The 23507-nt window shown below is 37.6% G+C and overlaps 1 protein-coding gene and 1 non-coding gene across 2 annotated transcripts in view; one reads left to right on the top strand and one right to left on the bottom strand.

The window, feature by feature from the left end:
- The window catches only part of HERC6 (HECT and RLD domain containing E3 ubiquitin protein ligase family member 6), a 68200-nt gene that overhangs the window by 34789 nt on the left and 9904 nt on the right, over positions 1–23507 (top strand). The window contains exons 12-17 of the mRNA XM_058295626.2: positions 422–611; positions 3179–3333; positions 11956–12075; positions 12389–12496; positions 12902–13072; positions 18492–18635. Of these exons, the coding sequence (XP_058151609.1) occupies positions 422–611; positions 3179–3333; positions 11956–12075; positions 12389–12496; positions 12902–13072; positions 18492–18635 (888 nt within the window). The remainder of the gene's footprint in view (positions 1–421; positions 612–3178; positions 3334–11955; positions 12076–12388; positions 12497–12901; positions 13073–18491; positions 18636–23507) is intronic.
- On the bottom strand, positions 16001–16162 carry LOC111761170 (U1 spliceosomal RNA). Its single transcript, XR_002794605.1, has one exon. It is a non-coding gene; the product is annotated as a U1 spliceosomal RNA (small nuclear RNA).

Genomic DNA, 23507 nt, shown 5'->3' with positions numbered 1-23507 from the left:
CAAAAAACAAATGTGCAGGGAGCAGATGTGGCTCAAGTAGTTGAACACCGGCCTCTGACATGGGAGGTCCTGGGTTTGGTTCCTGATGCCTCCTAAAGAAAAAGCAAATAGACAATGAGCAAAAAACAACAAGTAGACAACAAGCAAAGAAAAGAAAAACAACTTTGAGCAGACAAAAAATGCAAACAACAAGCAAACAGACAAAGGAGCCATCTCAATGGGACGGGTAGTGATTTACATGAGATCAGGACATTTGGCAGTCTAGTAGTGATGGGGTTTACAGAGTAAATTTTAGAAAGACTAAATGATTATTTTAATCAGAGCATGGTGGAATGTAACCCCTGGTCCCATAGCTTGTTTCTCACAATGCTCTGTAGCTAATATAGTCTGTACCTTTTCCCTGATCCTATTTTGACCACAGATAACCACATATCTCAAGGATAATCTGCTCAGAGGTCTTCCATTTCATTCTCCACACCAAGAAGCTTTATCAGTTTTCCTCCTGCTCCCAGAATGTCCTGTGATGCATGATCCTAAGAACTGGGAGACCCTGGTGGTTCCATTTGCAGAGGCTGTTTGTAAAATGAGTGACCGGTCTTTACAGGTCCTGAGTAAGTTTGATTATGTCTTATGTCACTTTATGTGTACTCCCAATGGGAAGTTATTGTCTGATGTAGAAATTGTACAAATGCTTGTGTACATGGGCTGTGATTTATTAGAAAGATTAACCTAAAGCTAGTATGAGCATTACTTTTATCATATGAAGCCGGTGTAGTTCTTAGAACTGGACATGGATTTGACATCAGAGTTTGATAACCGTAGAGTATCCAGTCAAGACTATTCCATACTTTAAACGTTTTTGCTTGTGTTCTTTTGAAATTTAAATATTTTGACCAAGGTGATGATACACAAATGTTAAACTTACTGTTTTCTTGTTTATTTTGTTTAGTGCTAAGGAATGACCTTTTACAATTTTAAGCTAATGTTCAAGGTCAAAGTCTAAAAGGTACAAAGGAGATATTCAATGAAATATCAGTTCCCCAATTCCCCTTTTAGAAGGCAGGGATTCTAGTTATTTGTGTAACTTTCAAAAGATATTCTCTCTATATACAAGTATATAAATTATTAGTCAGGATTCTCTAGGAAAATAGAACCAACAGGAGATACTGTAAATAGTATGAGATTTTATAAAATTGTTTCATGTGACCATGGGGGGATGCACACGTCCAAAATCGTAGGGCATATGAAGGTCTTCATTGAATTCCACAGGAGACACTGGCTATCTGAAGTAGAGATGGGGATTCTCTCTCTGAATGTTGAAATCACTTCTCCTTTTAAGGCCTTCAGCTGATTGGATGAGACATCACTGATGGCGATCTCAGTTGATTGTAGGTGTAACCAGCCATCTATGCAATTAACTCACTGATAATTAAAGTCCATGAAATGCCCTTGCATTACAGATAGCCCAGTGCATACTTGACCAACAACTGGGCACCATTACCTGGCCGAGTTGACATATAAGCCTAATCATCACAATAAACAAGTGCATACAAGTGTTTCCTTCCTCTTTTCCTTCCTTCTTTCCTTCTTTCCTCTTGCTCGGTCTTTTTTTAATGGTAAAATACCATTCATATTCTTTGGCAACTTGCTTTTTCTCTCTTAATAGTATGTCATGAAGATCTTTCCAATATAGGTCTTACAGAACTGTCTTGTTCTATTTAATGGCTCAATAGTGTTCTATTGGGAGAATATACTATAATCTATGTCTAACCAGTCTCTTATTAATGGACATTATTTCTAATCCTTGGCTATTATAACAATACAAATATGCATTTCTTTGTACATATATGAATTTACACATGCAGAAAAAATTCCAGGTAGTAAAATTACTGCCAACTTGTATGTACATATTTAATTTTGAGCTATTTTGCCAGATGGCCTCCTTAGAGGTCAGGGCCACCATGCCATCCAACTTTAAGGGGACACCATTCACACAGCAGTCTATGTAAATTGCACCTTAGAGTTGGGCCACATAGCAGTTCTCATAGAAGGTGCATCAATTTAGACTTCCATCAACAAATATGAGAGTATCAGCCAATATAATTTTCAACATAGTGTTATCAAAATTTGATCTTTGCCATTCTGAAAAAAAATCTCTTAATTTTAATATGCATTTTTCTTATTATGAATGCTGTGCTGGTTTTCTTATATTTCTGAGTCATTTGTACATCATATTCTGTAAACTATCAATTCCTCCCACTTGCCCATATTTCCATTGGTTGTTAGTATTTTTCATTTTTATTTAGGAGCTCTTTAAATATTAAAGCAATTAGTCCTTTATCAATAATAGGAGTTGCAAGTATTTTTCCCATTAGGTTATCTTTAGTTTTTTTATATTGTAGTATTTTTGTCATGAATAATTATTTAAAAAATTTTTATGCAACCTAATATATTAACATTTCCTGTTATGGCTTCTGAGTTTGGGGTCATACTTAGAAAGGTCTACTTCACTCTAAAATTGGAACAAAAAATTTCCCATGCTCCTCCTAGAATTTTTATGGTTTCATTTTTATGTTTAAATCTTTGATCTGTATGGAGTTTATGTGGTTGCACAATTTTTTTTCTGGATCACTCTCTAATCGTCCCAGCACATTTTCTGATTGATCTGTATCATTCCCACTTATATACAATGCCACCGTTTTCATATACTAGAGTCTCATGTGTGTTGGGTCCATATCTGGAATATCTAGATGCCATTTATGCATTTGGGTCATACTGTTTTAATTACATTAACTTGATAATATTTTATTTTTTACAGGTAGAAAATGTCCTTGATGACATTGTATATGTGTTAAGCTGTCTTCAGACTTTAAAAGACACCCAGTAAAACTATCAATTTGAAAATCATGAAATCAGTCAAGTAATCAAGCATAAATATGAACAATCAATAAATTTCTTCAGAATCCTGAAGTCTAGCTTTTAATTCTAACGATATTACTCAGGGGAAAATTTTTTCTCTCATATTTCTGGGTAATGAATGTTGTCTGTATGAGAAAAGATATTTTATTGGTTATGCCATCAGAAATGGAAAATATTATCTAATTCTTACATTAAAGACCCCAGTAGAAACTGAGGGATTTTAGAAAGGTATCATATTTATTGGTTTTATACCCCTTAGAGAAATGTTGGGCATCTTTGCAAGAGTCCTCTCTGAACACACTGGTCCAGATGCTTAAAACAGCCATCGTCTCTCAATTACATTGTTGGACTGAAACCACACAGAGTCATTGTAATGTTAAAGCTCTTCTAGGAATGATGAAAAAAGTGCATAAGGTAAGGGCTTGTCTAAATGAATAGATATAACATTTTACTAAATCAAAATCCATTAGGTCTCAGTCAATTGAAAACTTAAGACAAATAAGAATCATGATTAATTAATTATTTTTAAAGCAGTGTTTAATAACAAAATGTTTGGCAGAATACAACTGAGAATGTAAAGAGCAAGAAACTTTATAAGTACTTAAGGAAGAGGTTTTGTAGTGGGCTTTTCTAGTTAGAAAAAAGTAGAGTAAGGATACTTCTACGTGCAGCAACATGAATTGAATCTCACCGACAGTAATGAACAAAAGACAAATGCAAGAGATTTCATATTCTATGATCTCGTTTCTATGAATTTCAAAAACAGGCAAAGCTAATCTGTGATAGAAGTCAAAATAGTAGTTACCTTTTGGTGGGGAGGGTGATTGACTTATAAGGAGCTCAAGGGAGTCTTCTGGGGGCTGCTGGAAGTAAGTGTTTCATGTCTTTTTCCTGGTGGTGCTTACACAAGTGTATGTATATATAAAAACTCATCAAGTTGTACATTTAAAATCTATGTATTTTTTAACTTCAGTAAAAATTAAATAAAATGAAAAGAAGAAGAAAGAGTTTGTGGAGGCTCAATGAGCAATATTGTATCTTGGGATTCTAACAGTCAATATTAGAACATTTGTTAAATCCCCTATCAGAGGATTAGAGGAAGACATCAGTATTTGGTGACCACATGTCCTTGGCTCTGGAGACATTGGAGTCACCAGTGTGAAAGGTCTGTTTCTAGCAGGGCTTGATTATATCATCCTCATTCTGCTTTGGGTGGTAGTCCTGCGAGATAGGAATCAAACTGCATTCTTGACGACCAGACCAAGGGACTCAAGGCTATTCCAGAGGAATTGACTGAATTCCCACAGAAATCAGGGATTCCCAGAAGAGCTTCAGAGATGTAGACCAAGAGAAAGTCTAATTTATTAAGTGTCGATGCTAATGTCAAAAGCACCTAATGCAGTGCTTCTCAAAATTTAATAATGCTTATGAATTACCCGGGGATCTTATTAAAATGCAGATTCTGAGCCAGTAGGGCTGGGGGGAGGCGGCTAAGATTTTGCATTTCTAACAAGCTCTCAGGTGATGGCAATGCTGCTGGTGGGAAGACCACACTCTGAGTTGCAATAGCTAGTATTCTTTGATATTCATCTTTCTCTATATGGATAATGATTGTTATAATACTTTGGTATTCTTGTGCCTCAGAAGTAAAGCAATTAATCTGTAATTAAAAATCAGTAACTGAGATGTTTAAATTATAATTTACTCTAATTAAACTGTAATTAATAAGCATAACCATTGGTCTGAGGCCCTCAAATGGGCTCTTCAGTTTTCTGGACAAATAAAGTCTGTATCTGTTCAATTGAGGTTAAGGTTGAGAAAGCATAGTGTTAAGTCATGCTAACTTCAGGCATGTCTGTATTCTGAGACCAGCAATGTTATCATTCTTATTCTTTCTCTTTCCTTATACTTCTTTCTTTTGTGGTTCCATTTTCTCTTACTGCATACAGGGCATTGTACAAGGCAATATTTCTTACATCTACTTTTTTCCCCCCTTCTAAGTTCATTTTTTTTCTTTCTGAAATACATCCATTTCACCAATGCTGTCTAGTGCTACCTGGGTTGAAAATCAATTATCTGTTTATCTTTGGCTCTATTAATCTACCTTTGGACAAATACCATACTGCCTTAGCTATTTTATCTTTTGTGTGGTGTTTTATTTTTTGTGTTTTAATATATATACAACATTTCCCATTTTAGCCACTTTCAAATATATAGTTCAGTTATGTTGTAATTAACATTGTGCAACTGCCACCACTATCCATTATCAAAACTTTTCCCTTGCCCCAAACAGAAACTCTGTACCCATTAAGCATTAACTCCCCATTCCCCACCCCTACCTTGCCCTTGGTGCCCTGTAATATTTTCTTCTGTCTCTATACATTTATTCTAGTTATTTCATATAGGTAAAATCATTTAACATTTGTCCTTTTGTGTCCGATTTATTTCACTCAGCATGGTGTCTTCAGGGTTCATCCATGTTGTAGTATGTTTCGGAACTTCATTCCTTTTATGGTTGAATAATGTTCCATTGTATGTATATATCACATTTTATTTATCAGTTCATTGATGGAACCTTGGGTTGCTCAAACCTGTTGGCTGTTGTGAATGATGTAGCTATGAACATTGGTGTACAAGTATCTGTCCGAGTGGTTGCTTTTAGTTCTTTGGGAATGTACACGTAGAAGTGGGGTTGCCAGGTCATACGATAATTCTAAAGTTTCTGAGAAAAGGGAACTGCCAAATCTGTTTTCCATGGAAGCTGCACCATTTTATATTCCAGCATTGTACAAGGTTTCTATTTCTCCTCATCTTCCTCACCAGCATTTGTTATTTCCTTTTTTTAAATAATAGCCATTCTAGTAGGTGTGAAGTGGCATCTCATTGTGGCTTTGATTTGCATTCCCTTTTAGCTAGTGATATTGAGCGTCTTTTTTTTTTAAGATTTATTTTATTTTTTTATCCCCCCACCTTGCCGTTTGCTTGCTGTCTGCTGTGTCCATTCACTACACGTTGTTCTGTGTCTGCTTGTCTCGCTTTGTTATGTCATCTTGCTGTGCCAGCTCTCCGCAGAGAACAGGCCGTCAGCTCTCCATGGGGCATGGACCAGCTTGCCTTCACAAGGAGACCCTGGAAAGCCAACCCAGGCCCTCCCATATGGTAGATGGAAGCCCAATAGGTTGAGCCACTTCTGCTTCCTTATTGAGCATCTTTTCATGTGTTTATTGGCCATTTTTAAATCTTTGAAAAAATACCTATTCAAGTCCTTGGCCCATTTTATAATTGGATTATTTGTCTTTTTGTTGTTGAGTTACAGGAGTTTTTTAATATATGTTTTGGATGTTAAGCCCTTATTACATACATGATTTCCAAATATATTCTGCCATTCTGTCAGGTGGCCTTTCACTTTTTTGATAATTCCTTTAATGCAAAATGTTTTCATTTTGATTAAATCAGATTTATCTATTGGTTCTTTCGTTGTTTGTGCTTTGAAAAGTATAAAGTCTACTAAGTCATTACCTAAGATAAGGTCCTGAAGACATTCCCTGTGTTTTCTAGGAATTTTATAATTGTAGTCCTTATATTTAGGTCTTTGATCCATTCTGAGTTAATTTTTTTATATGATGTGAGATATGGAATTAATTGTATCTTTACAGTAACTGTTGACGTGTGGTAGAGCAAGTCTTACTAGTTTATTCTTTGTCAGTATTTGCTTATCGTTTCCATATAAACTTAAAACTTAACTTTTTATTCTGCAAATTCCATTGGTTGGGCTTTTGATTGAGCTTTTTTTTTTAAAAAGGAGGTTCCAGGGATTGAACCCAGGACCTCATATATGCAAAGCAGGTACTCAACCATTGAGCTATATCTGCTCCACTGATTGAGCTTTTGACCTCATATTGAATTGAATTTTTAGAACAATAGGAGGGATAATAGGCAATTCTATAATTTTGAGTTTTCCAAGTCTGATCATGATTTCTCCATTTATTTAGGTCTTTAATTTCTTACAAATATATTTTATAATTTTCTATGTTGAAGATCTACAATATTTTAGTAGGTTAAATTCTGAGTACTAAATATTTTAGATGTGATTATATATCACGTACCATAAAATTCACTTATTTAATGTGTACAATTCAATGGTTTTTAGTAATACAAAAGTTGTGTGGCCATCACCAAAAGCAAAGTTAGAACATTTCATCACCCCTAAAAGAAATCCCATATCCATTATCAGTCATTCTTCCCAAGTCTCCTCAGCTCTATGCAACCACTAATCTACTTTCTGTCTCTACAGATTTGTGTCTTCTGTACATTTCATATAAATGGATTAATCCATAATATGTGGTCTTTTGTGACTTGTGTTTTTTCTGTGGCCTAATGTTTCCAAGGTTCATCCATGTTGTAGCATCTATTAGTACTTTATTCCTTTTCATTGCCAAATATGATTCCATTGTATGGAAATACCATCTGTATTAGGCAAAGGGGTGCTGATGCAAAATACCAAAATTGGTTGGTTTTTATAAAGGATTATTTATTTGGGGTAGGAGCTTACAGTTACCAGACCATTAAGCACAAGTTACTTCCCTAACCAAAGTCTATTGCCACGTATTGGACCAAGGTGACTGCTGGCATGTATAAAGGTTCTGGCTTCCTGGGTTCCTGTCTTCCTGGGGTTTGCCTCTCTCTGGGCTCAGCTATTCTGTTAGCTCCACAAGGCCAACTGTAGACTATTAGACGAATGGCTTGTTTCTCTTCCTGGGGCCTTCTCTCTTTTTCTCACAATCAAGCTCCTCTGTATGCTTACTTCCTGGGACTCCAGCTCAAAACTCCAGCATCAAAACTCCAACATCAACACTCCATCTAACTCCTCTGCTCTGCCATGTAGTTCTATCTTGGTGGGCAGGGACTCAACATCCTATTGACGTGACCCAATCAAAGCCCTAATCATAATTTAATCATGCCCAGATGCAGAACTGTTTACAAACATAATCCAATATCTATTTTTTGAATTCATAAACCATATCAAACTGTTACACCATCTTGTATTTATCCTTTCCATTTAGATTGTTTTTACTTTTGGCTATTATGAATAATGTTGCTCTGTGTGTTCATACACAGGTTTTGTATAAACAAATGATTTTGTTTCTCTTGGTATGTACCTGAGAATGGAAGTGCTATGTCATATGGTAACTCTATGTTTAATATTTTGAAGAACTGCTAGATTGTTTTCCAAAGCAGCTGTACCATTTTATGTTCCCACCAGCAATGTATGAGAATTTCAATTTCTTGACATCCTTCCCAACACTTTCATTATTTGTCAATGGTATCCTATTGTGGTTTTGACTTGTATTCCCCGTTTCCCTGATGGCTAATAATGCTGAACTCTTATTTGTTCATTGGCCATTTATATAACTTCTTTGGAGAAGTATCTATTTTCCCATTTTTAATTAGGCTACTTATCTTTATACTAGTGAATTAAAACATTTCTATTTATATAAAAACAAATCCCTTATCAGATATACAATTTACAGTATTTTCTTGAATTCTGATGGTGTCCTTTGGCACACAAAAAATTTTAATTTTGATGAAGTCCAATTTATTTTTCTTTTGTTTTGTGATGTGGTATCTTTTTAAAAAGTTCAATAAATCAAAAGGTGTTACTGATTTATAAAAATGCAGTTAGTTTTTATATATAATCTTATTTTTATCAATCTTGCTAAATTCACATATTAATACTAGTCTGTTGATTCTTTTAGATTTTCTGTGCCCACAGTCATCTCACTTTAGAAAAATAATAGTTTTGGTTGCTTTCTTTCTTTTTCTTAACTTATTTCATAGGCTGTGACCTCCAATACAACAAATATTATATTATCTTGTTTCTGATCCCAAATGGAATACTTTAACATTACTTTATGTTTGTTGTGGTTTTTATGGATAACTTTTAAAAAGATTAAGGAAGCTCCATTCTCTTCCTAATTTGTTAAGAACTTTTATCATGAATGAGTGTTGAATTTTATGAAATGTTTTTTCTACATATGATATTTCTTTTTCTGTTCTATTAATATGGCAAAATACACATACATATTTTCAGTTGTTAAATCAACTTTGCTTTCCTTGATTTAGCCAAACTTGCTCACAATGTGTTATGTGTTTTCTATATAAAAAAAGATTCACTTTACTAATTCTTTGTTTTGGATATTTGTATCTGAGTGAGATTGACTTGTTATTTTATTTTCTTATAATTTCCCTCTCAGATTTCTGGATCATGGTGATTCTGTTTTCATGAAATGACCTGGGAAGGATTTCCTCTTTTCCTAGTCTATGGAAGAGAATGTTATGATTGACATTACTTTTCATTAGATGATTGGTAGAATTAACCTGTGAACTTTTTTGGGTCTGGAGACTTCTTGGTCTAAATCATAGATTTAATTTATTCAACAGCTATAGGATTATTCAGATTTTCTATTCCTTTTTATGGCAGTTATATTTTTCTAGGAATTTATCTATTTCTAAATTTCAAATTTCTTAGCATAAAGCTGTTTATAACATTTTTAATTTTTAAAATTCTCATCACAATCTATAGTTTTGTCCTATTCTTCATTATTGATGTTGGTTATTTATGTCTTTTTCTTTTTCTTGGTCTGTCTTATCAGGAAGCTTTTTTAATTCTTAAAATACTAATCTTTTTATTTGTTGATCCCCTCTGTTAGACATTTGTTTCTATCTCCTTAATTTGTGTTATTAGCTTTCTTAGCTCCTGTGTTCTATCTTTTAGATTAATTTGATGTGCTAGAAGTTTTAAGTCATTGTTTTCAGACATTTTGTTCTCAGGGAAGCCTTCTTCAACCTCTTAACTCCTTCCCTAACCATATGTTTATTACAGTGTATCCTCAGTGGCTGGTTATTTGTCATTATTAACCACTAGACCATAAATTATGAACCTATGCTCATGGACTAGTGATCTATGCTCATATGCCAGCCTCCTGCTTTTATAAAAAAAAGTTTTATTGGAACCACACATGCCCATTTGCTTATTTATTGTCTATGTCTTCTTCCATGGTATTCTAGCAGTGTTGAGTAGTTGTGACAGAAACTGTATGTCCCTCGAGCTTATAATATTTACTATTGGGGGAGTGGGTCTGGGTCAAACAGTTGACCACCTGCCCCCGACATGGGAGTTCCCAGATTCAGTTGTGGGTGCCTCCTGAATGAAGACAAACAACATGCAGAAGATAAATAGATACTAAACAAAAACAATGAGAAAAACAAGATGCAGACAATGCTCAAAAGAACAACAAACAAGAAAACAAGCAGATGAGAGTATATTAGTCAGCCAAAGGAGTGCTGATGCAAAATACCAGAAATCTATTGACTTATTTGGGGTAAAAACCCACAGCTACCAGGCCATAAAGCATAAGTTACTTCCCTCAGCAAAGTCTTTTGCCACATGTTGGAGTAAGATGGCTGCTGACATTTAATCTTCCTCTTCCTCTTAAGACTCCAAATGGTCCCAGCTTCCAATATCAGCTGTCAGCCATCAGGATCTCTAGGCTTTGTCTTTCTCCCCAGGGCTCGATTCTCTCCAGGCTCAGGCTCGTGTCTCTCCACAAGGTCAGCTGTAGACTATAAAGTGAACAGCTCATCTCTCTTCTCAGGCTCTGCCATGTCTGTGGAGCTGTCTCTAGTCCTCTGTGTTCTTCTCCTGTGTATTTACTTCCTGGCCTCCAGCTCAAAACTCAAAACTCCCTTCTCTGTGGTGCAGTTTCTTTAAGAACCCACCCACCAAGAGGACAGGGATGCAAATCCTACTGATGTGGCCCAATCAAAGCCTCAATCATTATTTAATCAAGTAAAAGTGAGACCTCCAAATCCAATATAATCTAATATGTCTCAGGGACAGACCAGTTTAGAAACATAATCTAATATCTAGTTTTAGAATTCAAAAACAATATCAGGGAAACGGACTTTGGCCCAGTGGTTAGGGCGTCCGTCTACCATATGGGAGGTCCGCGGTTCAAACCCCGGGCCTCCTTGACCCGTGTGGAGCTGGCCATGTGCAGCGCTGATGCGCGCAAGGAGTGCCGTGCCACGCAAGGGTGTCCCCCACGTGGGGGAGCCCATGCGCAAGGAGTGCGCCCGTGAGGAAAGCCGCCCAGCGTGAAAAGAAAGAGCAGCCTGCCCAGGAATGGCGCCGCCCACACTTCCCGTGCCGCTGACGACAACAGAAGCGGACAAAGAAACAAGACGCAGCAAATAGACACCAAGAACAGACAACCAGGGGAGGGGGGGAAATTAAATAAATAAATAAATCTTTAAAAAAAAACAAAACAAAACAATATCAAACTGCTGCAACAAGTAAAAACAAAAACGAGCAGGGAGTGGATGTGGCATGAGCAATTGAGCACCTGCCTCCCACATGCGAGGTCCTGGGTTCAGTTCCCAGTGCCTCCTAAAGAAAAAAAAAACAAATAGGCAACGAGCAGACAATGAGCAAAAAAACAGTGAGTGAACAGACTAGGGAGCCATCTTGGGGGTGGGGGAGTGGGGAATTGTTTATTATTTGCTTCTAAGAAAAAGTTTGCTGAACCCTGCACTAGACAATAAACTCTGTGTGAGTCAGGGAAATTTTTATTTTATGATTGCTTCATGACTGGAAAATAGTGTATGCCAAATTAATACTTACGAATTAATGAACTATTATAAATAAATAAAGTGCTAAATTTGTAAAAGTATGCTGGATTTTTAGGGTACTTTTATTCTTAATATCTGAAACTGTTTACAATATACCTGAGCTCTAAAACTTGGTTCATTAACCCCTTCTACTAATACCTTATACCTTTGACAATATTTGTGTGTGTAAATTGGAGAAATTATGGATCAATAACTGGAAATTTTATAGAACGCTACTTCATCGACAAATTATTGGATCTGTATATCTTTTTTTATGATTGTTTCTATAATAGCAATACATTTTTATATCATAGATTAATTATTCATTGATACAAAATGAAATTCATGAGTCACATTCTCTTTAAGGTAAACAAAATTAACTGTCAACTGCCAGAAAATACCTTCAACATAAATGAACTCTTCTACTTTCTCAACTTTTATGCAGAAAGAGCTAGAGTCTTCTTTCGGAATACAAAACCAGTAAAGGTAATATTAAATTTTACTTTTGAGAAATTTCATTTTTTAAAGGGGAACACATTAATAGCTGTCTATGTATCTTCTGATAAATCAAAATTTAAAAATTTTTTCTCATTTTAATGTTGAATTTTCTAAATTCGATGTTTATTAAAAACTTAAATTTTCACTTATAAAACAATTTTCTTAGAAATTTGTCTATAGGTAATTTGGATTCTTAAGAACAGATTTCAGAAATTATACAGGGAAATAATTTAAAGTAATGAGGTAAGTTTTTCTTTTCTTTTAATTATCAAAACCATTTTCTCTTTTTCTTATTTTACAGGTACCTGCAGAAGATTCCAGTCCTGTTATTTTCAGTGACTTTCCATTTGTCTTTAATTTGCTATCCAAAATTAAATTACTGCAAGCTGAAACACATATGGTAATGTTGGTATGTATGCCCTGCTTTTAAATTTTTTTTATTATGTAAAATTTCAAACACACATAAAATACAGATAATGGTATAATGAACTCCATCACCAAGATTCAATAGCTGTCAATATATTGCTACATTTGCTTGCTCTGTTACTTTTATTGTTTTTATAGTTGGAATTGTAATTGTTTTTGCTGAGGTATTTTAAAACAAATCTAAGGCCTAATTTATTTTCACTTTTCCAAACTTTAATGCCTATATCTGGTTGTCTTACTCTTGTTAATGCTGAGATTCATCTGTGGTTTCAGGTGGTATCCACAAGATTCTTGTAAAGTTTCTCATTAACCCTTTATATAATAATTTCAAAGAATTGGCAGATTTTTAATTTTAGCCATTCAAGTGACTAAATATTTCTTTTTCTAGAGATCAGAAGAGAAGACATACCAGGACTTGAGGCAAACAATTCTGCAAAGAAGTGACACATTTCCTTCACCACCTAAATTGATACTTAGAGTCAGACGAAGTCACTTGGTTGAAGATGCTTTGCGTCAATTAAGCCAAGTTGAAGTCCCCAACCTTTGGAAAGTATTGCTGGTACAGTAAAAACCTTTAATGGGCATTTTTACTAATGTGAAAGGGAAACATTTATATAATGTAGCAAAAAAAATTCTTAAAAGAGCTTACATCTGCAACTATGGTAATCAGTGTCTCATCATCTTGATTACCATTGTTGCCTCTATCATGTGTACTAAAATAAGTGATCTGAGATGGCTTTCAATTACTTTCTCTTCATCAGTTTTGTGGTTTCCAAATTTCCCTTTTACCGTTCAGAGAACAGCTATGGGATGTTTAATTGTACATTGGGTTATTAGTTACATATTTGTTATTTATGAAGACAAAAATGCTGCATAGTGAGCCACCCCAAAACTTAGTGGATTAAAATAAAAATAATTTATTTTCATAGATATGCAGTTCAGATGAGGCTCTGGTGATCTAGGCTGGACTCAGCTAGGTGGGTTTGCATATCTTGACTGAGCTCGCTAACATGTCTGGAAGGTGGCCAGGCATTGACTGATCTAGCCTTGCTCTCCTTCAGAACAAGTTTGGCTCTGCTTCATGTGTCTTTAATCCTCCACCCAGGACTAACAAGCATTTTCTGCTCACAGCTCTGGCAGAGGTACAAAATAAGAAGCCCAATCATGCAGTGGACATTGTTTTAATCAAAGCAAGTCACATGACTGAACCCAAGACATTGGATGGGGAAATATACTCAGCCTCTTAAATAGGAAGACCTAAAGTCATATGCAAAGACATGGATCAAGGAGGGGTGAAGGATTAGGCTATTAATGCAATCAACCAGTAGCAAGTGGAATGGATACTTTTCTTACATATTGGTTCTGGTTTAGTTATTGGCCTTGTATTCTCTTGGGTTCCAATTCTAGCCATCCTCCATTTCATCCTTCATTAGTACCTGTAGGATGTTTATTGTGTGGTACCTCAGATTGTTTGCCATTTTAAGGCCACAAACTAATGACTCAGTAGGTAGGAGCTGGTATCTGTTCACAAGGGGATACATTTTTCTGCTATTAGCCAGGAGGGAAGAGTAAGGTACTTGGAGAAGAAACCAAAATCTGAAGTGTGGGACTCAGGAGAGGTATACTTCTAAGTGTGGTACTCTAGTGGAAAACGAAGAAATTATTTTATTCAACTGGGTTTCTAGTTGTATGTCTTTGTATTCATTTTCCTTTAAATCTTGGTTATGAGGAAATTAATGGGGAATGATTTTCTGTATAGGAGATGACAAAGAGGTAAGAAAGTAAATTTCAAGACAATCTAATAATCAAAATATAGACTCTAAACACAGCAAGGTTGTCAAAGCCCATTATGAGTGGGTCCTGATCATGATATTGGCAGACTTGCTGGTGGAAACGACCAGGATTAAGAAAATTAAAAATGAGTTTAAGCTGTTATGGGGATATCCACATGGAAATGTGTTGTGGCCCTTGAAGTTGATGGTCTATGGCCAGGGAGTCTGTTGATTGAAGTTGCAGAAGATAAGAACTCTCAGGCCAAGAGAATAGAAAGAGAGCAAAAGTCCAAGAAGTAAAACTTAGTGATGCTTACAATAAAAATATAAGAGAAAGGAAATTAGGCAGAAAAGGAAATAGAGAAGGAATGATCAGAGATGTAGGAGGAAAGTTAGGATAGTACTCAGCCACAAAGTCCAAAGGTAGAAAAAGATTCAGAGGAGAGGCTGATTAATACTGATTTCCAACACAAGGCTTTGGGCAGTTAGGTCTGAGGGCTGCCTGGAAAGGTCCCAATCCAGTGGCCCCAGTGAAGGTGGAGAGTGGAGAAAATTAATAGTTGTGACCTGGAGCCAAGATTGGGAAGTCTCAATGATAAGATGAAAATAGACACTTAGAATAATCAGGAAATTTGTTGGGCCAAGATGTTTGACGCACAATCAAGATTTGATTCCAGGTGCTGGTTGACACAATTGGCAAATACTAAGCCTTACTAGAGTTCCCTTCATTTGGTACATGGGATAATGTGGTGGTATAAGGAATCATGCACTACGTATATAATAATCTTAGAGTAAATAGGTTCATGGCAGGATCTGCTCAGTGCAAGTTCAAGGAGGAAGACAGATTATAAGATGTGACGATGATTTTATACCCACAATTTAAGGGGAAAAAAAAGCATCAAAAGAGATAATGACAATGAAATACAATACCTGGCCCTAGATGGAATCTAACAAGGGAGGAGAGAAGAGTCAGAGGGACACTATTAGGACATATGAAAATATTGGAATATAGACTGTGTTCTTTTATTTTTATTTATTTTATTTTATTTATTTTATACCTTATTTAAAGCTCAGGAGAGCCCAAGGAAATGTGTGACCTGAGGTGGAGGGAGGGAAGTTCTGAGGAAGAAATAGGAAGGTAGGGAATCAGGAATCAGGGAACGCCAGGATAGAAGGGGAGGAGGAGGAGGAAGCCAGGTGAGCAGGTCAGGCGTCAGAAGCACGTGCCTCCAGGTCCCCGGGCCTCCCTGCGACCACAGCCACTGGCTTCTTTCTTCCTGGAGGAGGTACCCTCTCCCTCCGTCAGGTCCCTGAGGATACTCTGGAAAGGACCTCTCCTCAGCTGGGAAACTGGAGTCAGAGCTCTGCTCTGTGCTGAGGGTCCTTGCAGGGTGGGCAGGACGGAAGGTGATGCGGTGGGAGAGGCTGCAGCTTGTAGAGTGATGGGTGTGGAGTGACGGGTGCCCAGTGGCTACGTAAAGCGACAGGGTTGAACCGGCCAACGAAGGCTAAGGCCCTGGGCGCGGTGCTGAGGGGAAGAGATAGGGAGGGAGGACAGGACAGTTGGAGAAGAAGGAGTTGGAACTAAGCAGTGGGTGCTGTGGAGCTTTGAGTTGGCCACAGATGAGCTTAGAAACGTGCCAGGTTGTCGAGCCCACAAAGGGAACGTAAGACTGACAGTAACTTTTCAAGCCTGACATGAAACACAGAACAATGGGGGGAAGGTGCATACACAGCCCCCCACCAATACAAATTATGCAGTGGAGTTTCCCCCAGGTGGGGAAAGTGCAGGGGTCAGCAGATCCGCAGGGCAATGGGTCAGCCTTGCCCTGGGAAAACCACCTTCGTGATGGTGATAGCTTCCTTGCCAGTAGACTGCCATATGGCTGCCAATGCAAAGTATCTGAAATAAGTTGACTTTTTATAAAGGGAATTTATTTAGGGTAAAACCTTACAGTTCTGAGACCGTGAAATAACCAAATCAAGGCACATCAGTGGTGCCTTCTCACCTGAGTCAGCTACTATTGATACTTTTTTACAACCTTGGGGTGAAGCAAGATGGCCAATGATCTGTGCCCAGGTCTCTGCCTTCCCCTCTAGGTTCCCTGTCTCTCAGAGTTCAGCTGTGAGCAGCCAGGCACAGGGCTTGTCTCTTTCTGGGCCTCCTCAATCAGTTTCGGATGTTCCACTTTCTTCCTGAGGTCAGCTGTGAGTTATCAGGCATATGTCTCATCTCTTCCTGGTCCCCTCCTCCTTGAGCCTCTTGGGGCTTCTGTTTTCCTGCAGTCCTCTCTCTCACATGGCAGGGTCAACATAATATGCCAGCTGCCTTTTCCTCTGTCTCTCTCTGGGAGGCCACGATCCTGCCAAGACTGAAGACAAAGGGCTGCCCCATCCCCAGTGGGTCCCCACCCACCCTAAGGGTACCAGAGATAAGAGGGCCAGCCCTGTGTGCCCATAGAAATGCAGCCTGTAGGGGGCAGCCAAAGACCACAGAACAGACGGGAGTATGGTATGTGGGCCCCATTCCCCCACCCCGGGGTGGGCAGGGCAGACTTGGAAAACATCTTGCACGAACCCCTGGGACCCTGCGGAGCACAGACTCCCGGCCTCAGGCCTGTCTGTCTCTCCACAAACCGTCATAGACTTTAGCTTTATATTGATTTTAAATTTTCTTGAACTTGATAACTGCACTTATGATAGTTATATAAGAGAATGTCCTTATTCTTAGGAAATACACATGACAGAATACATCAAGGAGCATGATATATACAACCTACTCTCAAGTGTTGAGAAAGTGGATTGATAAATAGATAAATGGAAGGATGAGTAGCTAGATTTTAAAAACTATGATATGGCAAATGTGACAAAATGGTAAAATTGGTGGATCTGGGTGTCCCCTATGTAAGGGGATAGGGATATGTTGGAGTTCTCTATGTGGAGTTTGTATTATTTTTGTAACTGTTCTGTAAGTTTGGAAGTATTTCAGAATAAAATGTTACAAAAACGAATGTGTTTTGGAGTAAGAAGGAGAAACTAAATGGAAAGATAACATTATCTTGAGGGAAATGGGAGCTATTTGGGAGTAAAGAAGGTATGAGCACATTTTTAAGTTAGGGGTAAGGCCAACAGAGAGAGAAATTTGAAAATGTGAGTAGAGAGTGGGCTTTGGGAATTAAGGGACACAAAATCTCAGAGAGTCAGAAGAGTATTCAAATTATAGCTAGAGATGATAATCTTGGCAAAGAGGCTGGTTATTATTGTATCCTCAGTGAAAAAAGTAGAGAAATGAAGAAATAGATAGGAACTTTAATAGTATATATGCATGTAAATTGTACAAACATAGAATTTTTTTATATAATGCAAAAAAAGTGACTGGTAACTCTAGTTTGCTGGAATGATCATTAGACATTTAAAACTTTTCCGTAAGAAGTGGCTGTGGCTCAACTGATAGAGCATCCGCCTACCATATAGGAGGTCCAGGGTTCAGTACCCAGGGCCTCCTGACCCATGTGGTGAGCTGGCCCTCATGTAGTGCTGCAGTGTGCAAGGAGTGCCGGGCCATGCAGGGGCCAGTTCCTGATGCTGCATGACAAGAATGCAAACGGACACAGAAGAACATGCAGGGAATGGACAGAGAGCAGACAACAGAGGATGAGGAGAGAGAAATAAATAAATCTTAAAAAAAACAAAAAAACTTTTTCCATTAAGATAAGACGGTGTCTTTTATTTTATTTTTTAAAGATTTATTTATTTATTTATTTCTCTCCCCTTCCCCGCCCATCCCCCCCCAGATGTCTGCTCTCTGTGTTCCTTCACCGTGTACTCTTCTGTGACCGCTTTTATCCTTATCAGCAGCACCGGGAATCTGTGTTTCTTTTTGTTGCATCATCTTGTGTCAGCTCTCTGTGTGTGCAGTGCCATCCTTGGGCAGGCTGCACTTTCTTTCGCACTGGGCGGTTCTCCTTACAGGGCACACTCCTTGTGCGTGGGGCTCCCCTATGCGGGGGACACCTCTGCATGGCAGGGCACTCCTGCCGCGCATCAGCACTGCGCATGGGCCAGCTCCACACAGGTCAAGGAGGCCCGGGGTTTGAACCGCGGACCTCCCATGTGGTAGGCAGATGCCCTATCCATTGGGCCAAGTCTGCTTCCCAAGACAGTGTATTTTAAATCTGGATCTAGGAGTGTGTTCTCTTTCCTCAGGTTGAGTTTATTAAAGAAATTGATCCTGAGGCTGGAGGGGTCAGTGCAGAGTTCTTCCACTGCATATTTGAAGAGATGACTCAGCCAGAATATGGAATGTTCATTTATCCTGAAGAGGGTTCCTACATGTGGTTTCCTGTCAGAGTAAGTCTTCAATTTTTTCTTTTTTTTCAGAAATGTACATGATGAGATGATGAAAAATGTATCAGGCATTAAACCATAGAAAATACTGTAAAATTAGGTCATATAGAGTCTTCCTACTCAAAATATAGTCCACGAGCAGCAAGTTCAACATCATATGGAAACTATTAGAAAAGAAGAATCTCAGGCCCCATCCCAGACCTACTGAGTCAGAACCTGTGGTTTAATAAGATCCCCAGGTAATTTGTGTGCACATTAAATCTTTTGAACAGCTTTATTAAAGTATAATTGGCACACACTAAACTGTATGTGTTTAAAATGTCCACTTTGTTGAATTTTCGTATATGTACACACCCATGAAAACTATCACCACATTAAAGATAATGAACATTTCTATCACCCCCTCCAAAGTTTCCTTGTATCCCTTTCTAATCCCTCCTTCCTGCTCCTCTCCACCATGCCTGGGTATTTTGATACCCCTCCTGCTCATGTGCTTTTTGTCACAGTAGACTGGTTTGACTTTCCTAGAGTTTTATATAAGGAAATAATAATGTAGTCTTTTGATGTTGTTTTCTTTCACTCAGCTTAATTCTTCCATGTTGTGGCATGTATACATAGTTCATTCCTTTTTATTGCAGAGTAGTATTCCGTTGTATGGATATCGTACAATTTGTTTACCCAGTCTCCTCTTGATGGATATTTGGAGTATTTTTCAAATATTTAGAAGCACTAATCTAGAGTGTTTCAAATTAGGAGAGAAATTATTGATAGAATCCTAGAGCTTACCACCAATTCTAATAAGGTGATTAGTTTATTTAATTTTTTTTTAAATAAAACTCCCTGAAATGTAAACATTTTCTTTCTTAAAGTAATAAAGTACTTGTCTTCATTTCTCTATTAGTAACACAGAGCAAAAGTTCTAAAGAGAATCACATTTTGAGCTTCCATGTAGTGACCCCCTTTGCCATAAACTTCTGAACGCTCTTCCAAGTGACATGGGGGAGGTTTGGAACCAGAGAGGACAGTGAAGAAGAGGAGAAAGGTGAATGAGTGTGAAAAAAATACTGAAGGTGATTTGTATCTTTTTGAGAAAGAATGACCCCCAAAAAGAGAGGAATGGCTAAGGGGTGCCTATTATATATTTTTTATCAACTGTCAAGCATTTATTGAATGTTTTTTGAGGATATCATATTGTATTAAATATCGTGGCAGATTCAAATCATGTAAGACACAATTCCTTTCTTTCGGAAGCTTATATATATGTTGATGGAATGATAAATCTAAAACAACAGCAACTTTACCAATTGGTTCCAAATTATGGATTACCCTCTTTACATGCAGTGATTTTATGAGAAGCTTGGCAGGATGGGAAAAGAAGCCCAGGCATGGGATCAGAAACCCAGAGTCTAGTCTTGAGTGGTTGTGGGTGAGTCATTTCACCTCTGAGTTTCCAGTTCTTTCACTTATAAAATGGACATAATAATTTCTGCTCTGCATGCTTCATAGGGCTATTTTGAGAATAAAATAAGATAAGGTGTGCGAAAGTATGAAAGCATCCTGAAACTTGAAGGTACTACACAAATTCAAGGGGTTTTTTGTGAGGTCAGAAAAAGATCAAGGAGGAATGAAGTGGTTGGGGAAATATCACAGAGAAGGGGAGACCTGAGGTTGATAATGAAGGATAGAGTCAAAACAGATCAAAGACATGAAAGTGCAAGATGCAGCAGAGAAAAATAAACCTTACATCAGCACTATGAGGTAGGTGGTTTACCCCCATTTAATAGACAAAGAAACTGAGGCTCATAGAGATTAAATAAATTGCTGAAGGATATGTAAGTAGCAAGTGACTAAGCCAGGATATAAATTCAGGACTGTCTGATCCCAAAGCCCTTGTAGATAAGTGTTATGTTTTGTTGCTGGATAGAAACAGAGACAAAAATGAATGATATTTGGATGGCTCAATGAAATGACAAAGCGAACTAGACCCCAGGGTCACATTACAAATCACAGGGAAACGGTGGGTTAGGTTAGGGGATTCCAGCTTTGGAAATGACTTGTATTGTACTTTTCACTTGTTTTCAAATTCAAATGTATTTTTAACATTTATACTTGCAGTTACTCGAAGTAAATGGGACAAGTAGATTGAGGCATAAAATATTATGTGGGTGGCCCAGAGTCATGCAGCTACTGACAGCAAGGCTGGCACTGGAATCTAAATCTTAGTATTTTCAGCCTAGTGGTTTCTCTGCTGGGCTGCAATGAGGGTCTGGACAGACATAGCCAGTATTTTCTCTCATCTATGTCTACAAAATAAAGCTAACTTCATCAAGGTTCTCCCCTTCTTTCTTCTGCCCAGCAGCATCCGTCCCCCTCCCTCACCATATGCTTTTCCCTGTGAGCACACTTGGGTTGCAGGCTGCATTGTGAAGGCAACTCCGCCCACCTGACGTTCATCTAATAAGCCAGTTGAATGTGTAGATAAAATGTCCCCTTTCTTTCTCAGCTTTGTTTTTCTTTATAAATTTGTAGATAAAACCTCTAAAATTAAATGGTGAAAACTTGTTTCTAAGGATATGTGAGTATACTTTTTTATACTCCAGATATGCTGTTAGTAACAAAAAATAAATGCATTTATTTAATGTTCCAAATCATTCATTTTTTTTGTTTTTTTTAAATTAGAGAAGTTGTAGGTTTACAGAAAAATCATTTATAAAATACAGCATTCTATACACCACCATATTATTAACACCTTGTAGTAGTGTGGTCTGTTGGTTACAATTCAAGAAAGAACAGTTTTATAATTGTACTATTAACTGTCATCCATTGTTTACTATAGGGTTCATAGTGTTGCACAGTTCTGGTTGTTGTTGTTTTTTAAATTTGTTTTTGGTAGCATACATACAACCTAAAATTTCCCCTTTTAACCATATTCACATATAATATTCAGTGCTGTTAATTACATACACAATGTTGTGACACCATCACCACCATCCATTACCAAAATTTTATGATACATCCAAATAAAAACTCTGTATAATTTAATCATTAATTCCCCATTCCCTACCCCCACCCCAGTCCCTGGTAGCCAATATTCTAGTTTTTTACTCTATGAATTTGCTTATTCTAATTATTTCATATCAGTGATGTCATACAATATTTGCCCTTTTATGTCTGACTTATTTCACTCAACAGGATGCCTTTGAGGTTCTTCCATGTTGTCTGTTGCATGCATCAGAACTTCATTCCTTTTTATGGCTGAATTGTATTCCATTGTATGGTGTTTTAGTTTGTGAGGCTGTTGAGAGGAGATACCATGAAATTGATTGGCTTTTAATAATGGGAATTTATTAGTTTAGCTACTTAGTGTTTTGAGGGCATGAAAATATCAAGCCATCATCAAGATGATGCTTTCTTCCAGAAGACTGGCTGCTGGCGAACCTGGACTATTCCAGACATGGCAAGGCACGTGGCAGCATCTGCTGATCTCTCCCTTCTTATAATGGTGTATTAGTCAGCTAAAGGGGTGCTGATGCAAAATACCAGAAATCTGTTGGCTTTTATAAAGGGTATTTATTTGGGGTGGGAGCTTATAGTTAACAGGCCATAAATCATAAGTTACTTCCCTCACCAAAGTCTTTTGCCATGTGTTAGAGCAAGATGGCTGCCAACATCTGCCAGGGTTCAGGCTTCCTGGGGTTCCTGTCTTCCCAGGGTTCATTTCTCTCTGGGACCAGCTCCTCTGTTTTCTCCACAAGGTCAGCTGTAGACTATGAGGCTCTCTAGGCTTTGCCTCTCTCCACAAGGTCAGCTGTAGACTATCAGTCGAACAGCTCTGACTCTCCCCTCAGGGCTCCGCCATGTCTACGGAGCTGTCTCTTTTCCTCTGTGTTCTTCTCCTGTGTGTTCAATTCCAGGGCTCCAGCTCAAAAACCCCAACATCAAAACACCCAACTTTGTCCTTTGCCATGCTCTTTTATCTGTGCCCTACTGATGTGCCCAATCAAAGCCCTAATCAGAGTTTAATCACACCCAGCTACAGACCAGTTTACAAACATAATCCAATATCTATTTTTGGAATTCATAACTACATAAAACTGCTACAAATGGGTTTTGTTGATTTTATCTTATTTCCTTGGCTTTCTTTCCTCTTTCTTTCTCTTCATTCCATTTTTAAAAGACTCCAGTAAGAGGATGAAGAATCGCTGTGGGGCACACCTTAACTGAAGTAACCTAATCGAAAGGCCTACTTACAATAGGTTTATACCAACAGGAATGCATTGACTTTAAAAACATGCTTTTCTGGGTACATACAATTTCAAACCACCACATATGAATATACCACATTTTATTCTTACATTCATCAGTTGATGAACACTTGGATTGATTCCATCTTTGGCAATTATGAATGATGCCACTATGAAACATTGGTGTGCAAATACCTATTCAAATCCCTGCTTTCAATTCTTTTGGATATATATCTAGAAGTGGGATTGTCAGGTCATATGGTATCCTGTACTTTCTGAAAAAGCACTAAAGCATCTTCCACAGCAGCTGCACCATTTTACATTCCTACCAACAATGAGTGAGTCTTCCTATTTCTGTATATCCTCTCTAATACTTGTGATTTTCTTTTGTTGTTGTTGTTTTAATAGCAGCCATTCTAATGGGTATGAAATGGTATCCCATTGTGGGTTTTTTTCCCCTTATTTTTTTTATTAAAGTTAATGGATCACAAAGAATGTTACATTAAAAAATATAAGAGGTTCCCATATAACCCACTACCTACCCTCCACCCCCATCATCTTTGAAAATTGTATTTTTTTGAAGTTATATACATCTCAAAAAATGTTACTTAAAAACTATAATAGGTTCCTG

This window comes from Dasypus novemcinctus, chromosome 1 (assembly GCF_030445035.2).
Source record: "Dasypus novemcinctus isolate mDasNov1 chromosome 1, mDasNov1.1.hap2, whole genome shotgun sequence".
Taxonomy (NCBI): domain Eukaryota; kingdom Metazoa; phylum Chordata; class Mammalia; order Cingulata; family Dasypodidae; genus Dasypus; species Dasypus novemcinctus.
This window is presented reverse-complemented; position numbering and strand designations above follow the sequence as displayed.